This window comes from Jaminaea rosea (assembly GCF_003144245.1).
Source record: "Jaminaea rosea strain MCA 5214 unplaced genomic scaffold BDZ90scaffold_7, whole genome shotgun sequence".
NCBI lineage: Eukaryota > Fungi > Basidiomycota > Exobasidiomycetes > Microstromatales > Jaminaea > Jaminaea rosea.
This window is the reverse complement of record NW_020289981.1, coordinates 82592-109011: the sequence shown is the minus strand read 5'-3', so window position 1 is coordinate 109011 and position 26420 is coordinate 82592. Positions and strand designations below refer to the sequence as shown.

Genomic DNA, 26420 nt, shown 5'->3' with positions numbered 1-26420 from the left:
CCTCCCACGCAGCATCATCGTCTCCCTCGCTCACACCGCGTGCCTTTCCTTCGACTCACGCGCGCAGAAGCAGACTCTCCCCTACACCCTCCTCTCGGACCCTGATCGTCTCCTCATCAAGTCCCTCACAGGCACCGCAAGCAAGACTATTCGATCGCACGTCGTCATCGATTCTGAGGGCAAGTTGGCCGATGTTCAGTTGCAGGTCAAGCCCGCTGAGTCGTCGCCTGACGCTTTGATCGTAGCCAAGAAGCTCAACGAGGGGCCCGACGAGGAGCAGGAGTAGTGAGGGCAAGCGCACAACCATCGTCGACTAGCACACCACGACTCGTCTGGTCTCGTCTCGCCTTGTCTTGTCCAAGAAGCCGAAAAGCGGTCAATCATATATCCAGCCTCTTTCTCTCTTTGAATCGAAAGTAGCGTCACATTCTCACTGCCCCGCACTCCCCCCTGGCTCTTACGCCTGCACCTGTGCCCCCTCTTCATCGCTCCTCTTCTTCAAGTCGAGCTTCTTGCCGCCCGTAGCCCTGCGCCAAACATCGTGCACCTCCTCGTTGATCGTCTCCACGTGGGAAGTAGCGTCAGGCGAGCGGGTGATGAAGATCTTGCTCTCACTACCGCCCTCGATAGGCTCGAGGAGAGGGGTCAGCGAGATGAATCTGCGGCGGGCGACGAGGTGGGGGGAGTCACAGGTCAGCCGGCGTGACCGCATGATTCCTCGACTCGTGACTGGAAACACTCACTTCTCATGGATAGGGCCTAGCAGGTCCAGACCAGGGCGCAGCTCCAGCTCCGGCTTGTCTGTCTCAACGATGGTAGAGACGATGGCGAGGTGCAAGTCGCGGGGCACGACGTTGTGGTTGCTCGAGAGGGAGGCGACGTAGATGTCTGTGTGCGACGAAGTGTGGCCAAGTCAGCTCATGCTTTCGCAGCACCTCCATCCTCTATCGATCGACTCACCATGCTTCCTTCCCACCTGATTCTGCGGGATGATCAGTTGAACACTGTCTGCATTGTCCGTGTTGGGCACAGGGTGCTTGAGCAAGCAGATGGCGCGCACGACCTTGGCCGTCTCCCTGACGAGGTTCTTGCCGCCTACGGGCAGGTTTTGGAAGTACGTCGGGTCACCGATGAGAGCGTCTGCCTTGACAGTCTCGTCGCCTGAGCGGACGCCGACGAACTTGCCCGAGTCGTCTACTACAATCTTGTCGATCGTCTTGTCGAGCCTGGCGAGGGAAGAGAAAGGTTAGCAACATTCCGGTGGCAGTCACGCCGCGCTACGCATACGCACATGTAGGTGCCTCCGTAGATGGCTGACAGACGCGCAAATCCCTGGGGCAGCTCACCCAGGCCGTACAGTGGGTAGATGTAGGGAGATTTGCCGTAGCGTGCGACACTGGAGGTGTAGAGCATGATTCGGTCGTACGTCTCACGGGCTGGACGCGTCATGTACGAGTCGTCGAGGTAGAGGGCCATTGCGTGGCCGATGAAGTCGCGAGTGCCGGCTTCGAGACCAAAGTAGTCGAAGATCTTGGTCATGGGTGACGAGTCGAGGTCCCTGAGTGCGTTGGCGTGAGAGGTAGGCAAGGGTGAGTACGAGTCCAGCGGAGGCGACGTGAAATGCTACCTCGACTCACTGGCCCTGGTGAGTAGCCGGGTCATCATCCTTCCAGTTCTGGATGAACTCAAAGAACCTGAAGAGGGCAGGATGCGGGTGAGTAAGATGATATCCACATCTCGTCGAGGGTGCGAGGGCGGGCTCACTTCTTTGCCCTCCTCTTCTCGAACAAGCCCATGAGCTGAGATCGCACAGCCTCCATCTCGGTTGCAGGGACTTTTGCAATCCTCCCGTCTCGATAGACGTACGAGGCGGCGAGCTGCTTGAACTCGAGGTAGCGGGTGACGTCGGTATGAACGAGCATCTTTGTGAGCTCGCCATTGGCCATGAGGAACTTGGGGATCAAGTCGACTGCATAGTCGCGGTCGCTGGTAGCGGGGCGCGATCAGAATGTCAGTCCTGAATGGCCATGTCATAATCGATATGCATCTATGAACTGCTCACCGGCCGATGTCCTTTGGCACTTCCTGACCAGGACGGAATCTGCGCAGAGGGAAAATGAAAATAGGTCAGCGAGGGACAATGCAGAGTGAGCCGCCATCACACCCACTTCTCCCACAGCTGAGTAAGGTTCAGCGATGCACCTTCACCACCGTAGCTGCGAGTGCGAGGATGGTAACGAACATCAGTCAGCTCACTGCACCCAATGGCGACATCTGTTTCCCCCCTCGCGGCGCTCACTATTGATTCCTGTCCATATGCAGCACCTTCTTGCCATCGACGGACAAGAGGGCGGAGAGGACACATTCGGTGACTCCCGTACCCAGAATGACGTAGTCGTAGTGCTCATCCATCTTTGTCGTACTTCAATGGCGCAGAATCGCAGTGAGTTGAGTTGAATGTATGGTGTTGGTTGAGGAGGGATGACGACGTCGACGCCGCTGCCCCTGCTGCCGCCGCTCCTCGCTCGGTCAACTGGCCTCAGTCCATCTGCCACGCGGCGACGCTCGAGCCACGCCAATTCCACTCCACACGCCCAAAACGTCAGCTGCGACGCCCGAAAGTTGGGAAAACGCGTCTTGCTTCCCGTCGTTCGTGTATGCTGCCGAGAATACCTCACTTCGCAACTTCACTGCTCTTTAAATCAACGAGGAGCTGTCTACTGCCGCGCACCTCGTGCCCTTCATCTTCACTCTCCCGCAACATGGCCACCAGCCCTGCCCAATCGGCAGGCGTGAAGCGCTCCCCTTCTCCCGCCGGGGCAGTCGCGTCCAGCAGCAAAAAGACAAAGACGGACGACGTTTCACCCACCAAGGCTCTCCAGAATGAAGGTGACGCGTGGGACGAAGAAGCGCTCATAGCTGCCGCAGAAGCCGCAGAAGAACGTGATTCCCAGCCAGCCAACAAAGCAGAGAAGCAAACGACGACAGCAGCAGCAGCAGCAGCAGCAGCAGCGACAATGCCCGCGAAGCCCTCTCCCACCCAAGCCAAGATCTTCAACAAACCCACTCCGTCGGCCCCAGCAGGACCATCCCTCTTCCTCTCAGACGATCCTCTAGCACTGGAGCGCACCACCATGTCCCCCTCCTGGCTCACCTCTCTTCAACCACACCTCTCCTCCTCCTCGGACTTCAAACAGCTCAAAGACTACCTCCGCTCCCAGCAATCATCGGGAGCGACCATCTACCCACCAGCGCACTTGGTTCACTCATGGTCTCAGCTTACCCCGCGAATAGAAGACGTCAAAGTCGTAGTACTAGGTCAGGACCCGTATCACGGCCCGGGCCAGGCAATGGGTCTCTCCTTCTCCGTGCCTCGCGGTCAGGCAGTACCTGGTAGTCTGAAGAATATGTACAAGGAGCTGCGCGACGAGTATGGACCAGGGAAGGGGAAAGGAGGATTTGATGCGCCCAGTCATGGGGATCTGAGTGGGTGGGCTAGCCAAGGGGTACTCATGCTCAATAGCTCCCTCACGGTGAGGAAGGGCGAGGCGGGCAGTCATGCTGGTAAGGGTTGGGAGGTCCTGACCAGGGAGGTCCTGAAGCTGGTCGTAGAGCGAGCCACTGGAGGTGGTGGTGGTGGTAAGGGAGAAGGAAGTGGCATCAGTACGAAAGAGGCCGCCAAAGGGTCGACTTTGGCTGCCATGTTCAAGAAGCAAGAAAAGGGTGCCGGCGCAAAGGGCGAAGAAAAGAGCGAGTCGAATGGCACCAACGGCAGCGGAGGAGCTCCTAGCGACCGCCGCAAAGGCGTCGTCTTCCTCCTCTGGGGCCAACCTGCCTCCAAGACATTCAGCGCTGCCGTCCCTTCGTCCCTGTCCTCTCATCCAAACATCAAGCTGCTCCGTTCCCCGCATCCTTCCCCTCTCAGCGCGCATCGCGGCTTCTTGGGCAATGGTCACTTCAAGAAAGCCAACGAGTGGCTAGAGAAGGAGGGAGGGTGGGGTCAGGGTGGAGGGGTGAGGTGGGCAGATTTGTAGCGTGTCAATTCATCGTCTTCCATCGTCTTCATCGTCGGTCGAGAAGCTGGTGGTCATCGTGTGATTAGAGGAAGAAGCCGAGGCGAAAGAGGAGTGGATGCCAAGGGGGAGATGAGTTGATGTCGTGGGAGTCGATGTCGTGGGAAGGTAGCGTGACTGTCGTGCTCCTTGGCGGTCCAGTTGCGGCTATGCGCCGAACAGCTCGTTGAGGACTCGGTCGTCGGTGACGTTGCGTACGCTAGGCGGGCCGAGAGGAGAGGATTTGGTCAGTCGCCTGCTCGGAATCGGTTTCGTTGAAGTGCATGCCTCACTTTGCACCGCGATAGTTCAGCCTTCTGAGCACCTCGATGACCTTCATTTTGTCAAAGCCCTGTACGTGCGAGGGGCAGGACGAGGAATTCAGTCAGCTTCTCGCCACGCCTGGCAGGTTCGTTGTGACGCTCCGCTTACCATTGCAGAAAACTGCTGCACATGCTCGACCTTCAAACCAGCCTTGGCTGCGGCCTCCTCAACATCTCCCTCTTCCCCTGTCGCTTTCCTGGCCGCGCCTGCACCTGCTGACCCTGCCTCAGGTGGTCTCGCGCTTTCTGATCCATTGGCGTAGCATTCCGTCCAGTACTTTGCCGTTTCCTCCCAGCCTTTTTGGTCCGACATGTAGTGATTGGCGCTGTGTGAGCGAAAGCGGGGGGTAGAGGAGATGCTGCCAGTGAGTGCTGAGCATCGAGATGAGGGGACGAAGACGGGTCGGGCGACATTTACACTTCTGCATCTTGTGGGTCACTGGGCTCGGGTGAGCAGAGCAGGCTGCGCAGCGAGAGGAGTGTCGACTTGAGAGTGAGGATCTGCAGCGAGTAGCACAAGTTTCAGTCAGCCTATGGCCCTCTCGCGTCCCATCGACTGCTCGCGGCGCCCTCTGCTCACCGGACTCCACGCATCCTTGAGGATATCGAGACAGATGGCGCCACTCTGTGACGAGATGTTCGGGTGATAAACGCGCGTGATGAATTTCATCTTCAAGGGCTGGAAGGGATAGCCATCTGGCACGGTGATGTCCACATCGAAGGTACCGCTCTCGTAAGGGGAGCCTTCAGGGCCGGGAAAGGTGCCGACGAGGTGGAAGGGCGAGTCTGAGGGCGACGTGGAATGGCGTGAGAGCTAAGAACAATTGAGTCAGAGGCATGCACGAGCCACTCACCTGCTACGAGGGCGATCTCGACCTTGGACGCCTTGTCATTCTTGATATCCTGGATCTCCTGCGCCAGCAAGCCGGTGAGGTAAGAAAGTGAATCAGCCCACCTAGCCTCAAGATCGCTCAGCCTTTACGCCACGCGCATTCTCACCTTGTTGATCCTACGCAGTCGCGGGTCCGCCATACTGGGCGGCAATGTACTTCAGCCAGAAGAGGTGGTGGGTCACGAGGATGCGAGGTAGGTAGTGGTGGGGAGCCAAGTTGGTTGCTGAGCGGACGGACAGACGGACAAGGAAAGCAACATCGAGTGAGTGATGGACCCCCCCGCCCCCAACTCGCCGCCTGCCACTCTCTCCGCCCTCTCGAGTCGCGACGCTCGGGCCTGCTGACTTTTCCGCATCTTGGCGCAGCAAGCAACACGACCACGCGATCAAGTCTTCGCGAGATCTCGAAGCAAACGAAGGAATGAATCTCTCATTGAGCGCTGCGAATCCAAAGACCAAACAAGAACATCCTCGCCCAGCTCATACACGATGCTCCCTCATCGCGTTGGCGTACATTCGACCAGCGAAGCCCATGCCTAGAGGCTGAGGGTTCGGGGGCGGCGTCGAAGGCGAAGCTGATGGGGCAGGCGAGCTTGGGTAGAGTAACCTCGCAGCCGTCGCAGCCTCGTCTTCAGCATCCTCCTCTACCGTCTCACCAAAAAGCGGCTCGTCCTTCTCCGCATCCTCGGTCGCCGCCGCTTTTCGCCCTCCTTGAGCAGGCTCCTCGTTTCTACCACTAACTCGCATCAGCAGCTGCCCTAGAGCATAGCGCAGCGCATTCGTCCCGGCCAGCTGAATCTCCTCGAGCTCAGCAGCGTCGGCAATCTCTGACGGGACGGGCGGCAATGATTCGCCCTCCTCGTCCGCGTCCTCTTTCACACTCTCCTCCTGCTCATCTCCCGCCTCTGAAATCTGAATTGCCTCTGTAGTGAGGATCGCCTGACTGCGCTTCTCTACGCCCGCCTCTCCGCTGGAGCGGCTGCCCGGCGCAACAAAGCGAATCTCGACGGGTCCGGCGCTCGTCTCGACCACAGCCGACTTGACGTCGGCTGTATCCCTGGCTTCATTGTGTGCGCCGTCGGCGTCGGCAAGGGTAGCGACACCACTCGCACGCAGAGCCTCGAGCGCTTGCTTGACAGAGTCTGTGAGCTCGACTTCGACAACCTTGACCTCTTGATGGGTGGCAGTCTCAGCTGCATCGCTTTCTTGAACTTGCTGCGCACTGCTCGCATCGCCCTCGCTGCTGCCTGCATCGCCTACTAGGCTGCGCATTCTCGCCACAAGCGACTGCACCGCATCACTTCCGGCCAGCTTGGCGCGCTCAACCACCTCGGCCAGCTTGGCCGTTGCGCGAGCCTTCTCCGCCTGAACACGCTTCTGCTCCTCCTGCGCCTCCCAGGCCTTGAACACGCTGTGCTTCTGAACATTGGTCATGCCGCCGTACGAGCCGCTCTCGCCGCCGCTGTAGACGTCCGACGAGGCCTGGGAGGGGGACGGGCCAGACCAGAACGAGCGTGGACCCTTGCCTGCTTCTGTCCAACGACCGTCCTTGGGGACAAGGAGCGGGTGTGCTTCGGTCGTGAAGACGTAATCGTCTAGTGAGATGAGGTCGGGCGGGGAGAAGAGGAGGTAGTAGTACTGCGCGTTGGGAGGGAGGACGTCAGCTGGATCCTCTGGAGCCAAACAACAGCCACACCCTCTCACCTTGAATGTCTCGGCAAATACAAAAGACTCCATGTTGTCGTTCAAGATGGCCGGCAAGGCTTGCACGTCTTGGATGTTGGCAAAGCCCACCTTGGTCATGGCATGCGTCACCCACGAGGCGAACATCTGCCAACCCCTATCCTGCCACACTGGGTCGCCCGTGATGCGCCACATGTAAAGCACGCTCTCAATCGTCTCTGGCCGGCCGCGATAGTCGGACGTTTGCCTTGCCACGCCCACGATGGGCCAGCCACGGGCTTTGCCGCGTCGTTTCGTGCCGTCCGGATCGGTGAGCTGCTCGAAACGCAGAGAGTCGTCGGAGCGATAGAAGACTGTGTCTTCGGGCCCGAGCCCTGTAGCGGAAGAGTTGTAGGACCACCAGCACGTCTCAGTGACACGCTGCGCCAGATCAACGTCATGGCCGCGGCGTGACGGCATCAGCTTTGCACCCAGGCCGAGCATTCCTCCCGTGAAGCAAGCCAAGTGCTCCTGCTTGGCCTCCCAAAATCGCGAGTTGCTCATCCCAAACGTGACCAGGTCAGTGCCCGGTACGGAGCGGATCTCCTTGATCAAGTAGCGGCGTGCCGAGTCGATTGCGTCCGAGTACATGCGAGCATATTGCCCCATCTTTCCGCCGAGGAGCTGATGCTCCTTAGCCAAATATTCATAGAAAGAGTCGGCCATGCCTCCAAAGGAGTACCAGCCGTAGCCCGCCCCTGTCTCGGGGAAGATCGAGGTAGGAAGGAGAGACCCGAGGCGTGCCTCCTTGGTCATGTTGCGGTCCAGCCAGTCGGTGGCACGCTGCACTCGGTCGAAGTAGGTACGATTTCCCGTCACTTGCCAGAGGCGAGTAAATTCGAGGAGCATACTGCCTGCTTCGGCGAGTACTACTCCCCCGCCTGCGCCGGGATAGGGAGTGGCGCCGAAGCGAACTCGACCGAGTGGGACACCAGTACGAGTGAAGAAGGCGGGGAGAATAAGCTGCGCGAGCTCCTCTGCCCTGTCCTTCATCAATTCGTCCCCGCTCAGGTCATAAGCCGAGAGAAAGCCGCCCAAGTAACGAATGGCCGTCTCGAACACGGGCACGCGCCCGTCGTTACGTCCATAAGCGCTACGCTCACCACCCAAGTACCAGAAGTCGATATCGCGTACGTGCTCTCTTGCATAGTTGTACTCCTTCGGCAGGTCCATGACCAGAAGCGTGTCTAATGCATCAACGATGGTTGCGCCCCAGCCGTTGAAGGGGTCTTGCGCCTCCTCTGATACGGGACGAAGCTCGTCGTGCCCCCATGCTATGCGCTTGTACCCTTCCCAAGAGTGGAGAAAGGCGTTCTTCACCAGACGTTGTCGCTCGATCAAGGTCGCTTCGCGGGCATGATCCCCAGCTTTGCCTGAACGGCGCTTGGGGTCTTCGAAGGCGAATTGGACGCGCGAGAGAGGCTCAGTCGGCGGCAGCGACGGATCGAGTTGCTCCTTTGGCGCTATCCACGAATTGAAGGGCGGCAATCGAGTGTCAACCTCGTCCTGCTGAAGATGGGCGCGGAACGAGTCTGCGAAGGAGGTGCGCGAGCCGTTGTCCGCCTTGCTCCACCGCGGCTTATCCCAGACGGTCGAGTTGACGAGAGGGGCAGCAGGAGGTCGGACGGGACGCTGTGACAGACCGACATTGTTGAGAAGATGAAGCTGAAGTGGCGGGATGACGCCCGAATGGGGGTTGCCATTGGCGTACTTGGTCGATGGCTCGTAGTGAAAGAGGTCGGAGTACGGCGGTGGAAAGGCCGAGGCAGGGACGCGCACCCGATCCCGACTTGGTGACCAGGGAGCATCGTACGGATCGGGAACTTCAGGAGGAGTCACCTTGGATGGTCTGTGGCCTGGGCTTGGCGGGCCTGGCGGGCCTGGCGGGCCATGGTGGGGGGAAGGAGGCGGCGGAGGGGGCGGCATCCATCCACCCTTGATATCGTTGACCCAGTCGGCAGGTCGATCCCATCCCCAAGCACGTAGCCTCTCTTCGCCCGCCCAGTAGGGTATATAGACGACGGTCTCTACAAGAAGGACAAGGGCGATGGCGATGGCGATGATGGTACGAAATCGGCGATACCAGCCCTTGGCTGAGCGTACGGGGGCTGTGGCGCCCGGTAGCGGAAGGTAGCCACCGCGAGAGGATGAGGGCATGGTGGGGGGAGATGAGCAGTGGGACGAAGTGGTGTGGTCGCTGTCTTCGCTGGGGTCGCTATCTGCGCTGTCGTAGCTGCATTGACTGATGTCGCTAGCGGCACCACGTGAACGCTGGTGTGGCTTTCGACGTCGGAGGTGGGATGAGACGTGATCCGAATGAGGAGAAAAAGAGGAGGAAGGTGAAGTCGAAGTAAGTAAGCCAGGATGCTTCTCGTTTGAAAGCAAGGGCTCCGGTGTGGTGACGCCCAAAGAGGTGACGCAGAAGGTTGAGGGAGCGAGAGTGGGAGAGCTTGAGGGGGAGCGAGATGATGATGGTGATGATGATGATAATAAGGAAGAGGAAGAGTGGCGACGGCTAGGAGCCTGCTGCGACGCCCCTTGCGTGTCTCTCGACGTCGTCAGATTGAGAGTGATGACGGCAATGGGCGACAGAAGAAATGGGCAGCGTCCTTAGGACAGTGGCCGTCTGGTGGGTCATTGACGGACGGGAGCGAGCGAGAGGCGAAAGGCAACCTCAGACGAGACGAGGGCAATCTCACGTCGAGTCCAGTCTCGTGAGATGCACATCCACCACGCTTTGCCGCCGCTTGTTGGACTGAACCCCCGCACGCAGGCATGCGGGCACGCACGCGCAGATCCCAATTCAACCATGTGGCGGCTCGCACCTCCATCCTCCGATCCGGCAGCGGGGTTCAGCTTACCTCCGTCTTCTTGGCCGCGATCGTCGCAGAGAGGGCGAGGCTACTGCGCTCGCGATCGAAGATGCAGTGTCGCAGCTCGAAGCCGGCAAGGCGGCTAAACGGCACACGAAAAGCTTGGACCCTTGACGTGGGATTGAGCGTCGTGCCGTCGAGCACCTTTCTACGGCTCGTCGTCGCCTGCAGCCGGGCATGCGGGCTCTCACGAAGCGCCTTGACCTCTCGAATGGATCATGCGTAGCATCGTCGTCGTCGTGCGTTGTGTCATCCACATTGCCGAGGGGTCCGGTCACGGCAAAAGAGGATTAAGGCTCGTCGTCGAGCTTGCACCGCCTACGAAACATTGAGACCAGATGTAGGCTTTCATATCCTCTTCGCTTCCCTTTGCATCCATCGTACCATCCAACGGCTCCACCATCCACTCGACATGTCTAGCTCGACTCTCAGAAGACCAAGGGTCAACGCCGGTGCTGGTGGCCCCTCAACCGCTCGCATCGCAACGGCTGCTGCAGGTCGAAGCTCACCAACACGCCCGCCAATTGCCACTGAGCAGTCCAACTCTTCGACGACCACCAACGAAAGCGAGAGCAGTATGAGTGGCCGTGGCGAGACCACATATGAGACAGACCCCACCTCCCTGTCTGAGGGCATGAGCGGCGAAAGCAGCAAAGACACTGGCAATCTTGTTCATTCTCCTAGCCTGTCAGCCCCTACCTCACCCACTGGATTTGACGGCACGATAGGCCAAGACTCCCTCTGCCAATTGGTCTACACATCATCCGCTCGTGATCGCTATCTCACGCGCGAGCAACTGCAAACCCTTCTTAACCACTCGCGCCACCGCAATGCCTCCAAGGGCATCACGGGCTTACTCCTCTATCGTGACGGCACATTTGCCCAATTCCTCGAAGGTCCCACCCACCACGTCGAAGCCCTCTTTGAGACCATCAGGCAAGACGAACGACACAGAGGTGTCATCGTAGTGCTCAAGCGCCAGGGACTGCAGAAGCGCGATTTCGATGGATGGAGGATGGCGTACCGTGATCTGGATCAGGAGTTGGGGCAGGAGAATGCTGATGAGAATAGTGGACAGGTAGGGAAGCCCAAAGTTGAGGGAGGGGAGAAGGCTTGCTTGATCGATTTGACAAAGACGCAGGAGAAGGAGTGAGTGCCCGGCGCGACCTTCAAGGCGAGGTGGCGACTCGTAGCTGACCGACAGCTCCCTCCCCTGCGATAGCTTGACGCATCACCAGATGTCATCTTCCATACGCACGCTCATCAAGGTCTTCCACGGGTCGCTCGCGAGAGCCAATTGAGATTGTACGACGCCTCGTCACCACCACCCACACGCCGTCGCTTTTCGATTCATTCATACACGATACCCATTTGGATCTTCACTCACACATTCACATCCACCACGGCTGCGCTTGCGCGTCGCTCCCACGCTGTCATGTCTGATATTGGGCATTCTCGCTCTCGCCTTTGTTAATTTAATCTCAACAACGAGTCCGTAGATGCCGACGGATGAAACGGAGTGGGAGACGAAGTATGCTTGTTAGCTAGACTACGAGGCGTCAAGGCCTGCTTGACAGACCTGCACTTGACGTGAAGTATGATGCGCCAGTCGGATGAAGCTCTGCATGTTCGTCGCCGGTCTGGAGGCTGCCGAGTAATGATGAGGGGAGGAAAGAAGGTATTCAGCTCAGATCGTCTACTTCTGAGCCATTCGAGTGCCCTTTTGCCTGGCCTTGCCTCATTGCTCCTCGCCACCACCACCACTCCCACCCGCTCGACCGTTCTGGAAAACGTGCTTGCTCCGATCTCCATATCCCGTCATTCCTCTGCCAGCGCCCACGACGCCGACTTTTGCCAGCGGGTCATCTGGTGTCTTGAACATCGAATTCGTACCAGGGATACCGTACCCCTTTTTGGCGCCCTTCTTTGCAAACTTCTGCCACGAGTTGGCCTTTTGATTCGCAGCCTGCGTCTTGGCCTCGTGACGCTCCGACTTCTTCTCGCTGCGCTTGCGGCGTCGCTCTCTCTCAGCTTCCTCTTCTGCTGTGAGCTGCTTGGCCCGTGGCTGAGAAGAGGAGGAAGAAGAGGAGGAGGCTGCGGGTGGGGCTGGTGAGGACGTCGAGGATGATGGGGCTGCGCTGCTGCTGAGTCCACTCTTGGCTTTGATGTCTGCTGATCGGAGCATCTCTGTGTTGTTGTAGCCCTTGAAGATGACCGAGAAGACAGGGTCCTTGGATGAGCCGCTTACGGCTGTGATGCGAGCCGGGTACCATCGTCCGTCGGCCTGGCAAGCGCCCGGGGAGGGGAGGTGAGTATATGCTTGTCAGCGAGAGGGTTCACTTGGGGCTAGCCAGGGCATTCACGCACAGCGTATTTGGCCAAGCACTCATCTCCGGCCTTGAGGTTGATTTGGCGCTCTGTTGATCGTGGTTGCGGCGGCGGGACTGGTGAAGACGAGGATGCTTTGGATGACGAGGCGGCGTGCTGAGGATGGAGGGACTGCGTCAGCTCAATGAGCTGGTTGAGCTCTCCGCGCAGCGTCTTGAGCTCTTCATTATCCGGATCGAGCTGCAACGCCTCGTTGACCTGATTGAGCTGCTCCTTGTACTCTGCGAGCTCGTCCATTGTGTAAAGTAGCGCGAGATGAGATGATTGAGGATGTGAGTGGGGGAAAGGGCAGGAGCGCATACAGACGACGGCCAACCAACGGCGCCGACTTGCACCGGACCGCCTGTCCGCCCAGATCACCCGACTGTGCACTCAGCCAAGAGTCTGACACAAAGCACACTTTCACTTCGCACTCTCCTCCACCAACGATCACAGCGTCGAGCAAACATGAATGCCATTCAGGTGGGTGCGATGGAGCGATGAGTGATGGGCGATACTGTCATGATAGCAAGCTTAGGCTCACCTCTGCCTCCCTCAACACTCTGGACAGACGCACTTCTGGGCGGTAAGGGACTATCTAGCTCCCGTCCTCCGGGAATCCAAGTTCAAGGAGCACGGCAGGATCACGCCAGGTGAGAGAAAGTCGCCTGTCGCACGAGGATCCTGACGACATCACTACAGCGTCCGTCTGACCGCCATCTCCCCCTCCTCCGACTCGCTCAGACGAATTTGTAGCCGCCGGTGATTTCCTAGCCTACAAGTTCCCCACCTGGTCGTGGTCCTCGGGCGACGCATCAAAGACGCGCGACTTCCTGCCCAAGGACAAGCAATACCTCGTATCAAAGGGAGTGCCATGCCTGCGCAGAGTCAGTCAGATGGAAAGAGCAGCCTTGGGTACCAAGAGGAAGGGAGCAGCCTCATCTTCAACTGCGCAGACTGACGAAAGACTACTCAGCTTCGCCGAGGGAAAGGACGGCATCGACGTCACTGGAGCAGGAGGAGAAGATGATTGGCTGGCCACGCATCTTGACGATGAGGGTCAAGGGGCGTCAAATGCTGAGGTGGGCGAGATTGAGGACATGCCAGACGCACCACCAGAAGCCGACTCGCTCACGGCTGGTCAAGAGGACGATCTGGCATCTCGCATCGCAGGCACTTCGTTGGGCGACGATGACGACGATCGCGATGATGGTGGAGAGGTTGGCGATATACCAGACATGGACGACGAGGACGAGGAAGCCATGGCAGGTGCAGGCGTTGTGGAGCATGAAGACCCCTCAGCGCTGGCTCCCCCGCCGAAAGCGGCTCCAACTACATCAGCCGGAGGCAGCAACATTCTCTCCGTCCGTACCTACGACTGTCTCATTAGCTACGACAAGTACTATCAAACCCCGCGCATGTGGCTGGTTGGCTACGATGAGCACGGCTCGCCGCTTAAGCCCGCGCAGATCTTCGAGGACATCTCGTCGGACTATGCGCAAAAGACGGTCACCATCGAGCCTTTCCCGCACTCTGCGACGCTCAACACGGCGAGCGTCCACCCTTGCAAGCACGCCAGCGTCATGCGCAAGGTGATCGAACGAATGGACGCTAGCGTCAAGGAGGAGCAAAAGCGACTAAGGACCAAGCAACAGCAGGGTGGTGAAGGCGAGGAGGCATCAGTCGATGACGCCGCGGCGCCTACGTCGAGTACCAAGAAGAAGAAGTGGGGCCTCGGCGGCGCCATGAAGAAGGTCGCCAATCGTTCAACGAGCAGCGCGGCCGTTGCCACATCGGATAGTTCAGATTCGCCCGGTGATGCGACAACCAGCCTCGTCGAGGTAGAAGGGCTGCGAGTCGACCAATACCTCTTGGTCTTCCTCAAGTTCATGGCTAGCATCGTGCCTGCCATTGAGATTGATGCAACGCAGAGCTTTTGAGCGCGGCACTACCACTTCATTGCTTTTTCATACCCACCCTCACTTCAGTCAATGCATGTCCTGCTCGTGATCGCGCGCGTGCTGAATGCTGTGTATTGCGATGTGATCTGAGATGCCCGCTCATCGGCCCTGCCTTTTGCTCTTGCCAGGTCTGCTGCTACCACGCCCCGCCTTACCACCCCGCCCTCCTCGGCCCCCACGAGAGGGCGCCGAGTACTTGCCGGTCCCACCCTCGGTACTCTCTTTGGTGTTGCTCTTGCTGAAGCGCTTCTTGCCGCCAAAGCCATACTTTGAATCTCTGGCCGAGCGGGGCATCTTACCCCCACCACGCCCACCGCGTCCACCACGCTGAGAAGCAGCAGCGCGACGCTTCTCCTTCTCCTCCTCGTCCCCCAGCGCAGTCTGCACCCGAATATCAAAGTCATCATCGTCGCCCTCCTGCCCCTCACCAGCAGCAGCGCCACCCCTCTTGCGCTTGAGACCAGCCACCTTCTCCTGCATTTCCCTCTTCTCCTTTTGACGCTGCAGACCCTTCTCTACTTGGACCTTCTTGCCAAACTTCTTGAGCTCGCGCTGACGTTTGGCCTCCTCGGATGCCTCAATGCCGGACTTCTCGTCGAGGAGACGCTGCCTGACTCGCTCCATGTGCTCGTCCGTCTTGACCATTTCGGCAAAGAAGTCGGGTGGGCGAGTGAAGGGCAACGAGGCGGCCAGGCACTTGGCACGGCCAGTCGTGGCGGCGGAGAGGGCCTGCTTGTAGAAGAGGACCTCGCGCGCCAAGTCGTCGGATGCTGTGGCTCCTTGCTCTTCGAGGAGAAAAGAGACGGATTGGTCCCAAGTGAGGGACATGTGCTCTACCCATGGCATTGGGGTCGGCGCCGACGAGGGGCCATCGAGTGCAATCGAGTCGCGTACGGCGTTGAGAGCGGGGCCATTGTTGATCTTCTCGCGGTGAAATCGTTGTGCGCGGACAGTGTCCGGGAGGGCGGCGTATGCGCTGTCTGTAAGAGAGTCGATTGGGATCGCAGAGGCGTCGGCGTCTGCCTCGTCCTCTTCGTCTTCGTCCTCTTCATCTTCCTCGTCTTCCTCGTCATCATCTTGAGGGATCAAACCGCTGCGTGCGAGACTGGCTGCGAGAGTGTCCTTGCTCGCAGCTGCAGGAGTTGAGATCTCCTCATCGACTTCTTCCTCCTCGTCCTCGTCGTCGTCCTCGTCGTCGTCCTCGTCGTCGTCCTCGTCGACGTCCTCATCGTCCTCATCGTCCTCACCGCCGTCTTCCCCTCGCTGAGCTCGAATAGCCTCCAGAGCGGCGTAGTCAGCCTCGTCCAATCCGTCCTCACCAAGCGCCTTCATCAGGCGGTCGATGCCCCTTTGCGATACGCCATCATTCTCCTCGTCTTCATCCGAGTCATCCTCGTCGCTGTCCATCTCATCGTCATCGTCGTCGTCCTGAACAAGTGGCTCAGCAGCCTTGAGTGCCTTGTCTACGGCTGCCTTTGAGCTCGAACCAGCTTTGGCGATTGCCTTCTTTGCAGACTTGACTGCAGCTGGCATCTCGTGGTGATGTCAGTGGTGGTTGGTGGTGATGATGGATATGTTGGGAAGGTGGGAATTGCGAGCTGCTCCCGCTCCATCGCCCACCCTCGGTCAAAATTTGGGCTCATTCAGCGGACGGGAAGCGGCGTCGGTGATGCCACGCGAGCGAGTGAGACTGCCACGCGGCGGCAAGCATGTCGAGGCTGGCTCGAGCCACGACGGCAATGCAGCGAGCAGCGAGACCAACTCGACATCACTCGCAACGACTTCACTCCTTCCTCGTCGCTCCTCCATCACCTACACGCATCGCTGCCGCCGCCCTCGTGCTTGCCGCCGCGATGCTACTCGACATCAACCGCAAGCTCTTTGCGCGCTCCGATCGCGTAAAGGCAGTCGACTTCCATCCGACGGAACCATGGCTCCTGGCTGGCTTGTACAGCGGCCAAGTCAACATCTGGAACTATGAGACGGGAGCACTCCTCAAGACCTTCGAGGTCGCAGAGGTTCCCGTCCGATGCGTCAAATTCATTGCTAGGAACAACTGGTTCGTCGCCGGCAGTGACGACTTCCATCTGCGATGCTTCAACTACAATACGCATGACAAGGTGGCTGCCTTTGAGGCTCACCCAGACTATATCAGGTGCATGGCTGTCCACCCTACCGCATCGTACCTCGTCACCGGCAGCGACGACATGACCATCAGACTATGGGACTTTGACAAGAACTGGAAGCACGTGCAGGTGAGCGGGAACTGTCAACTGGACAGCATATACGCAGCGTCTGACAATGAGATCCCTTTCCCCGCACATCGCCAGACGTTCGAGGGCCACACGCACTACATCATGAACCTCGCCTTCAACCCCAAGGATTCGTGGGTATGCGCGCAATGCCACAAAGCCAGCACGTCAGCTCACAGCCCTCTCCGAACCCCTCGCATCTCGCAGCAATACCTTTGCCTCATCCTGCCTCGACCGAACAGTCAAGATTTGGACGCTCGGCTCCAACCAAGCAAACTTCACCCTCGAAGCCCACGACAAGGGTGTCAACTACGTCGACTATTACCACGGCGGTGACAAGCCCTACCTCCTCACCTGTGGAGACGACCGCACCATCAAGGTATGGGACTACATCTCCAAGTCGTGCGTCCAGACGCTTGGCGGGCACACATCCAATGTCAGCTACGCCGTCTTCCACCCAAGCCTGCCTCTCATCGTCTCGGGTTCCGAGGATGGGACGGTCAAGCTTTGGCATGCAAACACGTACCGTCTTGAGTCGACGCTAGACTATGGACTGGAGCGAGCATGGTGTGTGGCCTACCGCCGCAAGGGCAACGATATCGGTCTTGGATTCGACCACGGTGCCGTTGTTGTCAAGCTCGGCAAGGAGGAGCCGAGCGTCAGCATGGATGGGTCCGGGAAAGTCGTTTGGGCAAAGGGGGCAGAAGTGGCTGCAGCCAACGTCGCCGCCGTTGAGTCACCCGAGTCCCTTGTGGATGGAGCTCGTGTGGCTGTACCTCATCGCGAAATGGGCACCACCGAAGTCTTCCCGCAAACCCTCCAGCATTCCCCGAATGGCCGCTTCGTATCCGTATGCGGTGATGGCGAGTTCATCATCTACACTGCGCTGGCGTGGAGGAATAAAGCCTTTGGACCCGGGTTGAGCTTCGCATGGGCGCCGGACAGCAACACGTATGCGGTACGAGAAGCGGGCGGAAATGTCAAAGTGTTCCGCAACTTCAAGGTGGGTACGAGAAAGAGGGGTGAGAGACGCTAGAGATCGCCTACTGACCATGGTTTCTCTATCTATCTCGCTCGTGCAGGAGCGCTCTGGTCTTGTCAACCCAGGCTTCAAGGCCGAAGACGTGAAAGGTGGCGCCCTCCTCGGTGTCATCGGCCAGGGCTTCGTCTGCTTCTACGACTGGGAATCGGGCGCGCTTGTTCGACGCATCGACGTCGAGGCCAAGGACGTGCACTGGTCCAGCACCAACGAGCTCGTAGCAATCACCAGCGACGATTCCTTCTACATCCTGCGTTTCGATCGTGCAGCATACGATGCATACCTCGAGGCTGGAGATTTGGATGACGAGCAAGGAGCGGAGGATGTGAGTGCGCGGTGCCAACGTCCCAGCTGATATTGAAGGCTGACTCCTCATATGCCCCGCTGCAGTCATTCGACGTCATCACCGAGATCTCAGAAAGCGTACGCACGGCCAAGTGGACCGGAGAATGCTTCGTCTACACCAACGCAAATCACCGCATTCAGTATCTCGTGGGCGAGCAGACGCATACGATCAACCACACGGATGCGGAGCTCTACTTGCTTGGCTACCTGCCACAGCACGGCAGAGTTTACCTGGTGGACAAGGTGCGTCGCCGTGACCCGCGAATGATAGCTGGCCCCTTGCTGACAAGTCGTATACCGCATTCACGTCCGCAGGACCTCACCGTCTACTCCTACTCCCTCTCCCTCGCGGTCATCGAGTACCAAACCGCCATCCTCCGCAGCGACTTTGACGAAGCAGCCACGATCCTGGACCGCGTACCAGCAGAGCAGCGCAACCGCATTGCCCGCTTCCTCGAGTCTCAAGGGCAAGAGAAGCTGGCACTGCAAGTCAGCACTGACCCTGACCATCGCTTTGACCTGGCAGTAGGGATGGACGACTTCGACACGGCGCTAGAGATTGCACGTAACGCGCCTGGAGCTGGGACGGCTGTTGCTGGTGGGGAGAGCAGATGGAGAACGATTGGAGACGCAGCGCTTTCCAAGTGGAATCTGCCCCTTGCAGAAGAGTGCTTCACGAGAGCAGAGGATCTTCCGGCCCTGCTTCTGCTTGCAACTACCAAGAGCGACGCAACACTGCTATCCAAATTGGCAGAGCAAGCAGCCGCTCGCGGCGCTACGAACATTGCCTTTGCTGCCCGCCTTCAGCTCGGCGACGTACACGGCTGTATCGAGCTCCTGGCATCGGCAGATCGACTTCCCGAGGCGGCCATCTTTGCTCGCACGTACGCGCCTAGCGCTGTGAGTGGGATTGTGAAGAGGTGGAAGGCTAGCGTGGGTGGGAAGAGCAAGCGACCGAAGCAGAGGGCCATTGCGGCTAGCATTGCCGATCCAGAGGTAGACGAGGAGGCGTTCGAGGAGGGGTGGGCGGATGCACTTAGCCTTGAGAGGGAGGCGCAAGCGGCATAACTCAGTGTGTGAATGAAATGAAAAATCGTCTATTGTAACGAGAAAAACACGGGGGCATGGTATCGTCTACGTCTACGTCTACGTCTACTCTAGGTCTCCCTCTGCTCCTCTAGGCATTGACCTCATCCGCATTAGCCACCTTGCTCACGCCCGTCTTTGTCGCTGAAGCTTCCGGCGCTCCCTTTGCTCTCGGTGCTCCAATAGGCTCGTCCTCGAGATGGGTAACGTCTGCCCATCTCACAATTACAATGCCAGCACTTTTCGCCCTCGTCCTATAAGCCTCATCACGAGCCAGCTGCGCCTTTGCGATTGTAGCCTCGTCTCCTTGCACCTTTGCGTCTTCCAGAGCCTTGACGTCGTCCAAGAGGTGCGACGCCTGAACCTCTGCTGCCGACGACGACGACGACGACGACTGCGCGCTCAGTGGCACCAAGAGCTCAGTGACCGAACAGTTCCACAACCTGCTCGGCTTAACCCCTTCCTCCAGCGCGGAATACTCAGTCAAACAGCCCAGCAACGATGACAACGAAGCTCCATGCGCCACAATACACGCCGTCGTTATCTCCTTGGTGGTCTCCTCTCGGGCATGCTTAGTAACAAGGTCTCGCCAAAAATCGGCCAGCCTCTCAGCGAGGGTAGAGCTCTGCTCTATGCCGGGGATGGAATCACGTTTCCCTCCTTTGTAGCTTCGTCCTTCTAGTGAGCCAAAGGCACGTTCTTTGAGTCGGTCGTCAGGGTGGACAGGGAGATGGTGCGTCTCCCGACGAGCGTGGGTGATTGCGATTGCCGTCTGGGCGAGGGAGCGCAGTCGTGAAGAGTACAGTGTGAGAGCTTGTCTGCAGCGAGCTCCTGGCAGGTTTGTGGTTTCACTCACATCAGCAGCCCTTTGCAATGGGCTCGAATAGACGACATCGATCTCCTCCCCTTTCAATGCCTCGCCAAGCAAAGCAGCCTGCGCTCTTCCTCTAGCATTGAGTGGTGTGTCTAGCTGCCCTTGAATTATACCCTGCACATTATGGTCCGTCTCCCCATGCCGGACAAGGAGGACGCGGAGGGTACGTTGCGTCGACAAGGTGGAGGAGGATGCGCCATTTGTGGCTGCAGGCGAGATGGAAGGAACCATCGCTGATGGATAGGAGGGGGGAAAGATGGATGGTGCAGCAAAAGGCGGACTGAGAAGTCGAGGGTACAAGAAAGGGCGAGTCAGGCAAGTCGAGACAGACCACCGGGCCACGCGAGGCGAGGCGAGGCGGAAAGACGAGCCTCGCACGAGCCATGGATTTCGCGCATTTCCGAGGCAGCACTTCATTTCCATCCCTTGACCCACTCAGCATATTGTTGCAAGGCGGCTGAACAACGCCCATCAGTTCTATAGTGAGGCTCAAGCATCGGCCGCCACTATCTCACTTCGGGAGGCGCGGCCCGGCCTCGAATCACCGTCAACCATGCCCAGCGATGTGACCCGACTTGACACCATACGAGGATGCCCGCTGCCCACGCAGTACCGTCAAATGCTGAACGGTCCCTCGCTATCTTTCTTCTCCACCCACCGACATCCCACCAATCACTCCACAATGCAGCTGGTACGTTTCTGCCCCGCTTTCACTGCCTCTGTGGCACTCGCTATGTTCTTCAACGCCTACATCGTCGACGCCCTCCCCATTACCGTAAGCTCGTCGCGCGCCACTTCCTAGCGGGCCAAGCAAGCTGACATTTTGTAAGCTCTCCCCCCTTGGCATAGGCTGGTGGGCACCTTGTGGAAAAGGACACTATCGCGGTAAGGACTGCACACTCAACGCAACACAACCCCTGCCAGCTCCGCATCATGTCTGACAATTTGCTCTTCGTTAGCAAGCCGGCATCGTCCGAAATATCAGCAAACGCACGGATCCTGGACCAGTCTGTGGAGAAGCTTGTCCGCAGGGATGTTGCCCTCCTGAAGAGGTGAAGCGTGCTTGCCTGTCCTATTGGAGAAGTTTGCCAGAGCCAGTTGGCTGACCTTGTGAGACGCACAGAAGAAGCGAGAGATTGACGGTGGCGGTGGCGAGGAGGGAATGGGCAAGACGACTGAGGCCAGCGTGGCTCGTGCTGCTGGATATGGCGACGCCACTGAGGTAGTTGAGACGAAGTGATGACATCGTAGCGAGATTTGGCTTTCTCACTCCCACTCCGACCCCTGGATACACGAGCGCAAGCACGATCGAGACGTGACCGCTTCTCACAATGAATGTGCGCTTCATCCTTCTCTCCACCATCTCACGCGAAGAGACCGTTCGCAGCTGCTGGTATGCGTGAGCATTTTGTCCCCCAAGCAGTGGCGTGTAATGTGTACGAGGCTACGAAGAGCAGTCAAAAGCGAAGACACGGTAAACGCACCCAGGGTGATGAGCTTGAACAAAGCCTCGTCGGCAGAATTGATCGATTTCAACAGACATGCGCTGCTAGGTGAGATGGTTTCGGCGCACGACCAGCGTGGCGCATTTCCCTCTGTCCCCTTCACGCTCAACACGCGGCCCCCGCAGGTGCACCTACGCAGGGAAACTTATTCCCGCCTGTAATGCTCACCCCCTCCCACTTCCAATCTTTGCAGGCACCCTCTCCGCACACGATAGCGACAGGATAGCCTCCAGCCTGCACATTGCCCGTGATATCGGAGAAGCTGATCCCGCTCATGGTTGAGCCGGAGGTCTCGATACTAGAGGAGGACTTGACGGCGTCCTCAGGACGAGCCGGATAGTTGAACTGAACGTCGATGCCGTACTGCTTGATGTCGGTGAGTGTATTGGAGACGAAGGAGGCATTGCTCACTGAGCTTCGCATTCCAGTCTGAGCCTTGATGCGCAGTCCACAGTCGCCGCCCTCGATGACGTTGTTGCGGGCGAGGAAGCCGTTGATGGTCGAATCCATCGGCGTGAGAGAGATGCCGTGCGAGGCGACACATTTGTTGCCCTCGACGATGGTGTCTTGAGAGGTGAGAACGACCTGTGGGGTAGACCGCATGATATCTGTGAGAATGATGGTCCGCCGCTCAGCAGTGGCGACGTAGGCGAGCTTACGACACAGTCATCCTGATTGTGGACGTAGTTATTGAGTACGCGCATGCCCGAGCTCGCTGAGAAGCCGATGGCATCTGCGCTGGGAATGATCATCAGTTTGTGGAGCCCTGCGCAACGTACGACCCCGTGTACCCACCCGTGTTCTTAGCCCCTAAGGTGTCACCATCCCCCGAGTCAATCGTACAGCCAACGATCGTAAAGTCGTGGCCACCGTTGACGGAAATAGCTGCGCGGTGGCGTTAACATCAGCTACGTTCAGCTCCCATGCGCACGCGCGCTCTCACCTCCGACGGGCGTATTCTTGAGGTACAGCCCCTTGACTCCTCCCCCGCGTGGTCCCACAATATCAAAAGCCCTAGGCTTGACCTTCCCTGACGGACCACCTTTCCCGTCCCACCATCTCTCACCGCCACAATTCACCATATTCCCCTCAGCTCCGACCACCCAGCTATTTGCTCCGGGATTTTTCCAGCTGATGAGCGGACCTTTCCACTCAGCAAAGCCAAAGGTGGTTGTGCCTCGAAATTCGACAACGGCGTTTTCAGGTGTCCCGCTCAGATCGAGGGTCTTGCCTGCGGGGACGGCGATAGAGTCGAGGATCAAGTGGGAGCAAGACTTTACGGCCGAGGCCATGTCAGCGAAGCTCGTGATGGTGCAACCAGACGAGGATGGGGTGGACGGGGTGGACGAGGGGGTGGTGGTGGTTGTGTTGCTGGCCGGATCGCTCGTCGAGTTGCTGGGCTTGTCCGATGGGTCTTGCTTGATGGGCTTGCCCAATGGGTCTGGTTCTTGATGAGAGTCCGAATTGTGTTTCTTGGATTTCGACTTGCGGGCGACATGTTCGACGCTCGTCGGTGTGGCCTCGATGTGACGACGGCGGTGCGCACGATGGTGGCGAGCGACATGTGCGTAGCCGTTGGTGTCAAGACCACGTCGATGAGGGACGCGAGCCTGAGCACTGCAAATCATGGTGACCAGCACCAGTATTATGAAGAGCATGGCGAAGAAGTGAGGAGGACGAGTTTGCCTCATGCTTGTGGTAGTGACGGTCATGGTGGCTGGCAGTGAAAGGTCTGTTGCCGCAGATCAAAGCTAGCTTCTCAGAGCAAGCCTGTCTTGTACTCGGGAGAATCGACCAGCTGTACGTCCATCGCGGAAACTCTTCTTCGGGCTACCCCTTATCGGCGATCAGTGCGCGCCCTGTTGACCTTCACGTCATGGAAAGCAGACAACAACGCTCAATGGCTTCCCACGCTCTTCGAGTCTTTTGCGGAGGCTAGAGGGCTTCACCGACGCGTTGCAAGTCCCTTTGCGGAGACTGCGGATGTTGACAGATCCGCGATGCGTTGCCCTCGCTGTCCTGGTTGTCATTGACGGCTCAAGGCGAACTTGAGCAAATGAACGGCTCGATGGTGTTGACAGAGCAGGGCGAGGGGTTGCGCACTAATCGCCCAGTCTTTACGCATTGTGCGACCTGATCAACCTGACTCGCGATGGTATGTTTGCGGAATCTGGGTAGAGTGACCCGAGTCGATGAGATGGGCCATGGCGCAAGTAGATGTGTGAAAATGGGTAACTACCCTTGTTTGAGGTCGGTCGACGATGCACGAAGTCATTAGGAGACCAATATCGCCTTGGGCTACGGGCACCTTTCCAAATGGTCTAATCTCCTCTTACTCTCCAGCATCTTCAGCGCCGTGTCCATAACAAAGCTATCTGAGCTAGCATAATGCGCAGTGAAGGTAAGGAAGCAAGGAAGTAGCGACCCACGCCGCTCCCCGCCGCTAGCCCGCCCGATCGGGAGTCCTGCATCGACGCGCTCACGCTGCCCATCCATCAGCCTCTCGCGCACTGGTAACGTGAAAAAGCATGATGCCATTGCCCAGCGCAACGCCATCGATAGACAGAACGAGGACGAACATGTTACAGCGAGACAAGACGGACAAAGAGAGAGTACCATGTCTCAACGAGGCCCCTTTGGCAACGCCGGCAACGACTTGTCAATCGTCATTTCGTGCAGTGCTCTCCCCGCAGGAACCATGGGCAAAACATGTGCCGTTTTGTTCACAGCAACCTCCATGAGCACCGGCCCGTCCTTGTACTCGATGAACTCCTTCATCTTGGCCGCAAGGACCTCCTTGCTATCCCCCTCTGCCACGTAAATCGCATGACAGTGCATGCTGCGTGCCAACATGCAGAAGTCCGGGTTCGTCTGCTTCGTGTGAGCGTAGCGCTGGTCGTAGAAGAGGTCCTGCCACTGGACGACCATTCCTTGCCCGCTGTTGTTGAGGACGAGGAACTTGGCCGGGATGTTGAACTGCGAAGCGGTTTGGAGCTCCATGGCTGTCATGCTGAACGAAGCATCGCCGTCAATGTCAATGACAGTCTTGTCCGGTGCCGCTACCTGTGCACCGACCGCAGAGGGTACACCAAAGCCCATGGTACCCAGTCCACCCGAGCTGACCCATGTTCGAGGGAAACGCCACCTGTAGTGCTGCGCGGCCCACATCTGATGTTGACCCACTCCCGTCGTGATGATGACGTCCTCCTTCTTGTGCGCAACGGCTCGGTCCAGCTCCTCGATGACCTCCTGCGGCATAAGAGGCTCGCCAGGGCCGGAGGGCTTGTATGTGAAGGGGTATGTCTTCTTCCACTGCCCGATGAGGTCGTGCCACTCGCTGCGGTCCGGACCGGACTCGATGTGCGGGAGAACCTTGGCCAGGTTGGCAATGACATCGCCCTCGATTGCGCAAGTTGCCTGGACCACCTTGTTAATGTTCTTGGGCATGATCTCGAAGTGGACAATACCGCCACGACCCTGCATGGCCGCGGCACGAGCGTGAGGCGCGAACTTGTCTACGCGACCAGTGACTCGGTCGTCGAAGCGGCCTCCGAGCGCAATGATGACGTCGGCGTCTTGCATGGCCAAGTTGGCGTACGCTGAACCGTGCATGCCGAGCATGTGGAGTGCGAGCGGGTCGAGCTCATCAAAGGCGCCGAGACCGTGGAAGGTTGTAGTAACGGGAATCTGACCGCGGTGTGCGAGCTCCTTGAGGAGGCGAGGCCCCTCGGGGTTGGACAAAATGCCTTGCCCAGCGTAGATGACGGGTCGCTTGGCGATGTTGATGAGGCGTGCAGCAGCCTCCATCTCGGAGGTCAGGCCGGTCGTCTCGCTTGTGTTGGATCGCAGAGCTTGCTGGCGGAGAGCGCCATCGTGCGAGAAGCGCGGTCGAGCAGTAGCGCGGCTGGGAAGAGTCATCGAAGTGTTCGGCTGCGTTGACGAGAAGGGCAGAGCTTGTCGGAGGATGCCCGCGGTCACGTCCTTGGGCAGGTCAACAAGAACAGGCCCCGGTCGCCCGCTCGTCGCGATCTTGAACGCTTCGTTGATGCGACGGGGCAATTCGGCAATGTCCTTCACCATGACGTTCCACTTTGTGCAGCTGCGTGAAATGCCCACCATATCTGCCTCCTGGAAAGCATCTGAGCCGATTGCTGAGGTGGCGACCTGCCCACAGAACACGATGAGAGGGGTCCCGTCGCTCATAGCGTCCTGGATCGGGGTCACGACGTTGGTGGCGCCAGGTCCCGAGGTGACCAGAACGATACCGGGCTTGCCGCTCACACGCGCGTAGCCCTCTGCCATGTGACCAGCTCCGTCCTCTCGTCGGGGCAGGATAAAGTCGAATTGGTCCGAGTTGTAGATGGCGTCAAAGACGGGGAGAATGGCTCCGCCTGGGTAACCAAAGATGTGCTTGACATTGTGGCGCAGCATCCTAGGGCATGGACAGCGAGCGGTCAGCCGGCATTCAACGTCTTCTTTCTCACGCGGCCCGCACACTTACATCTCGTGGAAGATGCGACCACCTGACATGCCTACGAAGGACGAGTCCAGAGCTGTGTCGGCATCGCGCTGCAGCTGCGTGGCTCCTGCTGATGCTGGTGACTGTTGAAAGGCGGGGGATGGTTCGGGGCGACTGTAGCGAGGCGCAAAGATGGTCGTCTGTTAGTTTTCAATCGACGTAATGCCCTCTTGGCTGCCTGCACGCAATGCTCACGCTACGGTCTGCTGAGCTGCCGCCGCGGCTGCCTGAGTCCGCGGTACGTTGGAGGAAATGGCTCTTGACCAAGCGGCGCTTGCTTGGAACGGCGTTCGTGAAGACGACGCCTGTGCGCCCCTGGCGCTCCTTGCCAGTCGGGCAGCAATGGATGCCATGACGAGCAATTTGACGGAATGGTATCGAGGAGAAGCAAGAAGGATGTTCAACGGCAGCTCGACTCGACTCAACTCGACTCGACTTCCAACTCTTTTGCCGCTTCCTCTCGCAGATGGCGCCACTGTCCTCGTCCGCCCGCGTCCTCCGCCCGCTCTTTCACTCCTCGAGCTTGACTCGCGGTCTCGCCCATTTCAGAGGAGGCGGGCAAGAGGCAGAGAGGAGCGGAACGGAAGAGGGGCGGGGCGGGGCGGGGTCA

The 26420-nt window shown here is 58.6% G+C and overlaps 15 protein-coding genes across 15 annotated transcripts in view; 6 read left to right on the top strand and 9 right to left on the bottom strand.

The window, feature by feature from the left end:
• The window catches only part of BDZ90DRAFT_252488 (AhpC-TSA-domain-containing protein), a gene marked incomplete at both ends in the record, with an annotated part of 939 nt that extends 653 nt beyond the window's left edge, over nucleotides 1–286 (top strand). Inside the window, one exon of the mRNA XM_025507763.1 lies at nucleotides 68–286. Within this exon, the coding sequence (XP_025361930.1) occupies nucleotides 68–286 (219 nt within the window). The remainder of the gene's footprint in view (nucleotides 1–67) is intronic.
• On the bottom strand, nucleotides 108–2453 carry BDZ90DRAFT_232299 (rab GTPase activator). The gene is made up of 9 exons (XM_025506200.1): nucleotides 2300–2453; nucleotides 2169–2216; nucleotides 2063–2101; nucleotides 1765–1986; nucleotides 1638–1694; nucleotides 1292–1558; nucleotides 961–1226; nucleotides 744–888; nucleotides 108–659 (listed from the first exon to the last, which is right to left on the bottom strand). The coding sequence occupies exons 1-9, from the start codon at nucleotides 2410–2412 to the stop codon at nucleotides 458–460; spliced, it is 1359 nt and encodes a 452-aa protein (XP_025361929.1). The 5' UTR covers nucleotides 2413–2453; the 3' UTR covers nucleotides 108–457.
• Nucleotides 2454–3101: 648 nt separating this feature from the next.
• BDZ90DRAFT_209886 (uracil-DNA glycosylase) lies at nucleotides 3102–4028 on the top strand (the record flags this gene model as incomplete). The annotated part of the gene is made up of 2 exons (XM_025504058.1): nucleotides 3102–3633; nucleotides 3805–4028. Coding segments are annotated over 2 exons (756 nt in total), but the record flags the coding sequence as incomplete, so codon positions are not given.
• Nucleotides 4029–4127: 99 nt separating this feature from the next.
• On the bottom strand, nucleotides 4128–5508 carry BDZ90DRAFT_175397 (hypothetical protein). Its single transcript, XM_025503725.1, has 7 exons — nucleotides 5375–5508; nucleotides 5230–5287; nucleotides 4956–5161; nucleotides 4794–4876; nucleotides 4485–4701; nucleotides 4346–4404; nucleotides 4128–4272 (listed from the first exon to the last, which is right to left on the bottom strand). Exons 1-7 carry the CDS (start codon nucleotides 5405–5407, stop codon nucleotides 4221–4223), a joined length of 708 nt encoding a protein of 235 aa, XP_025361927.1. The 5' UTR covers nucleotides 5408–5508; the 3' UTR covers nucleotides 4128–4220.
• Nucleotides 5509–6632: 1124 nt separating this feature from the next.
• Nucleotides 6633–8915, bottom strand: BDZ90DRAFT_220177 (seven-hairpin glycosidase; the record flags this gene model as incomplete). The annotated part of the gene is made up of 2 exons (XM_025504424.1): nucleotides 6633–6905; nucleotides 6972–8915. Coding segments are annotated over 2 exons (2217 nt in total), but the record flags the coding sequence as incomplete, so codon positions are not given.
• Nucleotides 8916–10158: 1243 nt separating this feature from the next.
• BDZ90DRAFT_175332 (BLUF-domain-containing protein) lies at nucleotides 10159–11328 on the top strand. The gene is made up of 3 exons (XM_025503724.1): nucleotides 10159–10903; nucleotides 10971–11011; nucleotides 11085–11328. Exons 1-2 carry the CDS (start codon nucleotides 10275–10277, stop codon nucleotides 10981–10983), a joined length of 642 nt encoding a protein of 213 aa, XP_025361925.1. The 5' UTR covers nucleotides 10159–10274; the 3' UTR covers nucleotides 10984–11011; nucleotides 11085–11328.
• Nucleotides 11329–11600: 272 nt separating this feature from the next.
• On the bottom strand, nucleotides 11601–12487 carry BDZ90DRAFT_260402 (hypothetical protein; the record flags this gene model as incomplete). Its single annotated transcript, XM_025508252.1, has 2 exons — nucleotides 11601–12146; nucleotides 12230–12487. 2 exons carry the CDS (start codon nucleotides 12485–12487, stop codon nucleotides 11601–11603), a joined length of 804 nt encoding a protein of 267 aa, XP_025361924.1.
• Nucleotides 12488–12649: 162 nt separating this feature from the next.
• Nucleotides 12650–14239, top strand: BDZ90DRAFT_232296 (hypothetical protein). The gene is made up of 3 exons (XM_025506199.1): nucleotides 12650–12712; nucleotides 12801–12882; nucleotides 12974–14239. Exons 1-3 carry the CDS (start codon nucleotides 12698–12700, stop codon nucleotides 14167–14169), a joined length of 1293 nt encoding a protein of 430 aa, XP_025361923.1. The 5' UTR covers nucleotides 12650–12697; the 3' UTR covers nucleotides 14170–14239.
• Nucleotides 14240–14244: 5 nt separating this feature from the next.
• On the bottom strand, nucleotides 14245–15777 carry BDZ90DRAFT_232295 (Ebp2-domain-containing protein). The gene has a single exon (XM_025506198.1). The coding sequence runs from the start codon at nucleotides 15721–15723 to the stop codon at nucleotides 14290–14292; it is 1434 nt and encodes a 477-aa protein (XP_025361922.1). The 5' UTR covers nucleotides 15724–15777; the 3' UTR covers nucleotides 14245–14289.
• Nucleotides 15778–16043: 266 nt separating this feature from the next.
• Nucleotides 16044–18894, top strand: BDZ90DRAFT_260399 (putative SEC27-coatomer complex beta subunit; the record flags this gene model as incomplete). Its single annotated transcript, XM_025508251.1, has 6 exons — nucleotides 16044–16445; nucleotides 16521–16576; nucleotides 16650–17445; nucleotides 17525–17806; nucleotides 17872–18069; nucleotides 18142–18894. The coding sequence occupies 6 exons, from the start codon at nucleotides 16044–16046 to the stop codon at nucleotides 18892–18894; spliced, it is 2487 nt and encodes an 828-aa protein (XP_025361921.1).
• Nucleotides 18894–20066, bottom strand: BDZ90DRAFT_232293 (phosphoglycerate mutase-like protein). Its single transcript, XM_025506197.1, has 2 exons — nucleotides 19769–20066; nucleotides 18894–19684 (listed from the first exon to the last, which is right to left on the bottom strand). Exons 1-2 carry the CDS (start codon nucleotides 20015–20017, stop codon nucleotides 19004–19006), a joined length of 930 nt encoding a protein of 309 aa, XP_025361920.1. The 5' UTR covers nucleotides 20018–20066; the 3' UTR covers nucleotides 18894–19003.
• A 144-nt stretch (nucleotides 20067–20210) lies between these two features.
• On the top strand, nucleotides 20211–21202 carry BDZ90DRAFT_232291 (hypothetical protein). The gene is made up of 2 exons (XM_025506195.1): nucleotides 20211–20561; nucleotides 20636–21202. The coding sequence occupies exons 1-2, from the start codon at nucleotides 20340–20342 to the stop codon at nucleotides 20840–20842; spliced, it is 429 nt and encodes a 142-aa protein (XP_025361918.1). The 5' UTR covers nucleotides 20211–20339; the 3' UTR covers nucleotides 20843–21202.
• Nucleotides 20631–21170, bottom strand: BDZ90DRAFT_232292 (hypothetical protein). Its single transcript, XM_025506196.1, has one exon. It carries the CDS (start codon nucleotides 21132–21134, stop codon nucleotides 20859–20861), a length of 276 nt encoding a protein of 91 aa, XP_025361919.1. The 5' UTR covers nucleotides 21135–21170; the 3' UTR covers nucleotides 20631–20858.
• A 194-nt stretch (nucleotides 21203–21396) lies between the features above and the next one.
• BDZ90DRAFT_214111 (Endopolygalacturonase B) lies at nucleotides 21397–22616 on the bottom strand (the record flags this gene model as incomplete). Its single annotated transcript, XM_025504187.1, has 4 exons — nucleotides 21397–21876; nucleotides 21951–22024; nucleotides 22087–22176; nucleotides 22235–22616. Coding segments are annotated over 4 exons (1026 nt in total), but the record flags the coding sequence as incomplete, so codon positions are not given.
• Nucleotides 22617–23805: 1189 nt separating this feature from the next.
• On the bottom strand, nucleotides 23806–26209 carry BDZ90DRAFT_232288 (acetolactate synthase). Its single transcript, XM_025506194.1, has 3 exons — nucleotides 26006–26209; nucleotides 25793–25924; nucleotides 23806–25723 (listed from the first exon to the last, which is right to left on the bottom strand). The coding sequence occupies exons 1-3, from the start codon at nucleotides 26161–26163 to the stop codon at nucleotides 23914–23916; spliced, it is 2100 nt and encodes a 699-aa protein (XP_025361916.1). The 5' UTR covers nucleotides 26164–26209; the 3' UTR covers nucleotides 23806–23913.
• Nucleotides 26210–26420: the final 211 nt, after the last annotated feature.

Bases quoted from the DNA above. Each gene is read 5' to 3' on its own strand.
- BDZ90DRAFT_232295 (XM_025506198.1), bottom strand. From the start codon at position 15,723: ATGCCAGCTGCAGTCAAGTCTGCAAAGAAGGCAATCGCCAAAGCTGGT.
- BDZ90DRAFT_175332 (XM_025503724.1), top strand. From the start codon at position 10,275: ATGTCTAGCTCGACTCTCAGAAGACCAAGGGTCAACGCCGGTGCTGGT.
- BDZ90DRAFT_232288 (XM_025506194.1), bottom strand. From the start codon at position 26,163: ATGGCATCCATTGCTGCCCGACTGGCAAGGAGCGCCAGGGGCGCACAG. The intron at 25,925-26,005 runs GTGAGCATTGCG...GCCTCGCTACAG, and splicing joins GCAGCTCAGCAGACCGTAGC to TCGCCCCGAACCATCCCCCG. The intron at 25,724-25,792 runs GTAAGTGTGCGG...TCCATGCCCTAG, and splicing joins GGTCGCATCTTCCACGAGAT to GATGCTGCGCCACAATGTCA.
- BDZ90DRAFT_175397 (XM_025503725.1), bottom strand. From the start codon at position 5,407: ATGGCGGACCCGCGACTGCGTAGGATCAACAAG. The intron at 5,162-5,229 runs GTGAGTGGCTCG...CGTCGCCCTCAG, and splicing joins CGAGATCGCCCTCGTAGCAG to ACTCGCCCTTCCACCTCGTC. The intron at 4,273-4,345 runs GTGAGGCATGCA...CGGCCCGCCTAG, and splicing joins CTGAACTATCGCGGTGCAAA to CGTACGCAACGTCACCGACG.
- BDZ90DRAFT_232291 (XM_025506195.1), top strand. From the start codon at position 20,340: ATGCCCAGCGATGTGACCCGACTTGACACCATACGAGGATGCCCGCTG. The intron at 20,562-20,635 runs GTAAGCTCGTCG...CCCTTGGCATAG, and splicing joins TCGACGCCCTCCCCATTACC to GCTGGTGGGCACCTTGTGGA.
- BDZ90DRAFT_232296 (XM_025506199.1), top strand. The intron at 12,883-12,973 runs GTGAGAGAAAGT...CGACTCGCTCAG, and splicing joins GCACGGCAGGATCACGCCAG to ACGAATTTGTAGCCGCCGGT.
- BDZ90DRAFT_232292 (XM_025506196.1), bottom strand. From the start codon at position 21,134: ATGAAGCGCACATTCATTGTGAGAAGCGGTCACGTCTCGATCGTGCTT.
- BDZ90DRAFT_232299 (XM_025506200.1), bottom strand. From the start codon at position 2,412: ATGGATGAGCACTACGACTACGTCATTCTGGGTACGGGAGTCACCGAA. The intron at 1,987-2,062 runs GTGAGCAGTTCA...CCCCGCTACCAG, and splicing joins GTGCCAAAGGACATCGGCCG to CGACCGCGACTATGCAGTCG. The intron at 1,559-1,637 runs GTGAGTCGAGGT...CAACGCACTCAG, and splicing joins CCGGCTACTCACCAGGGCCA to GGACCTCGACTCGTCACCCA.
- BDZ90DRAFT_232293 (XM_025506197.1), bottom strand. From the start codon at position 20,017: ATGGTTCCTTCCATCTCGCCTGCAGCCACAAATGGCGCATCCTCCTCC. The intron at 19,685-19,768 runs GTGAGTGAAACC...TCCCTCGCCCAG, and splicing joins CATTGCAAAGGGCTGCTGAT to ACGGCAATCGCAATCACCCA.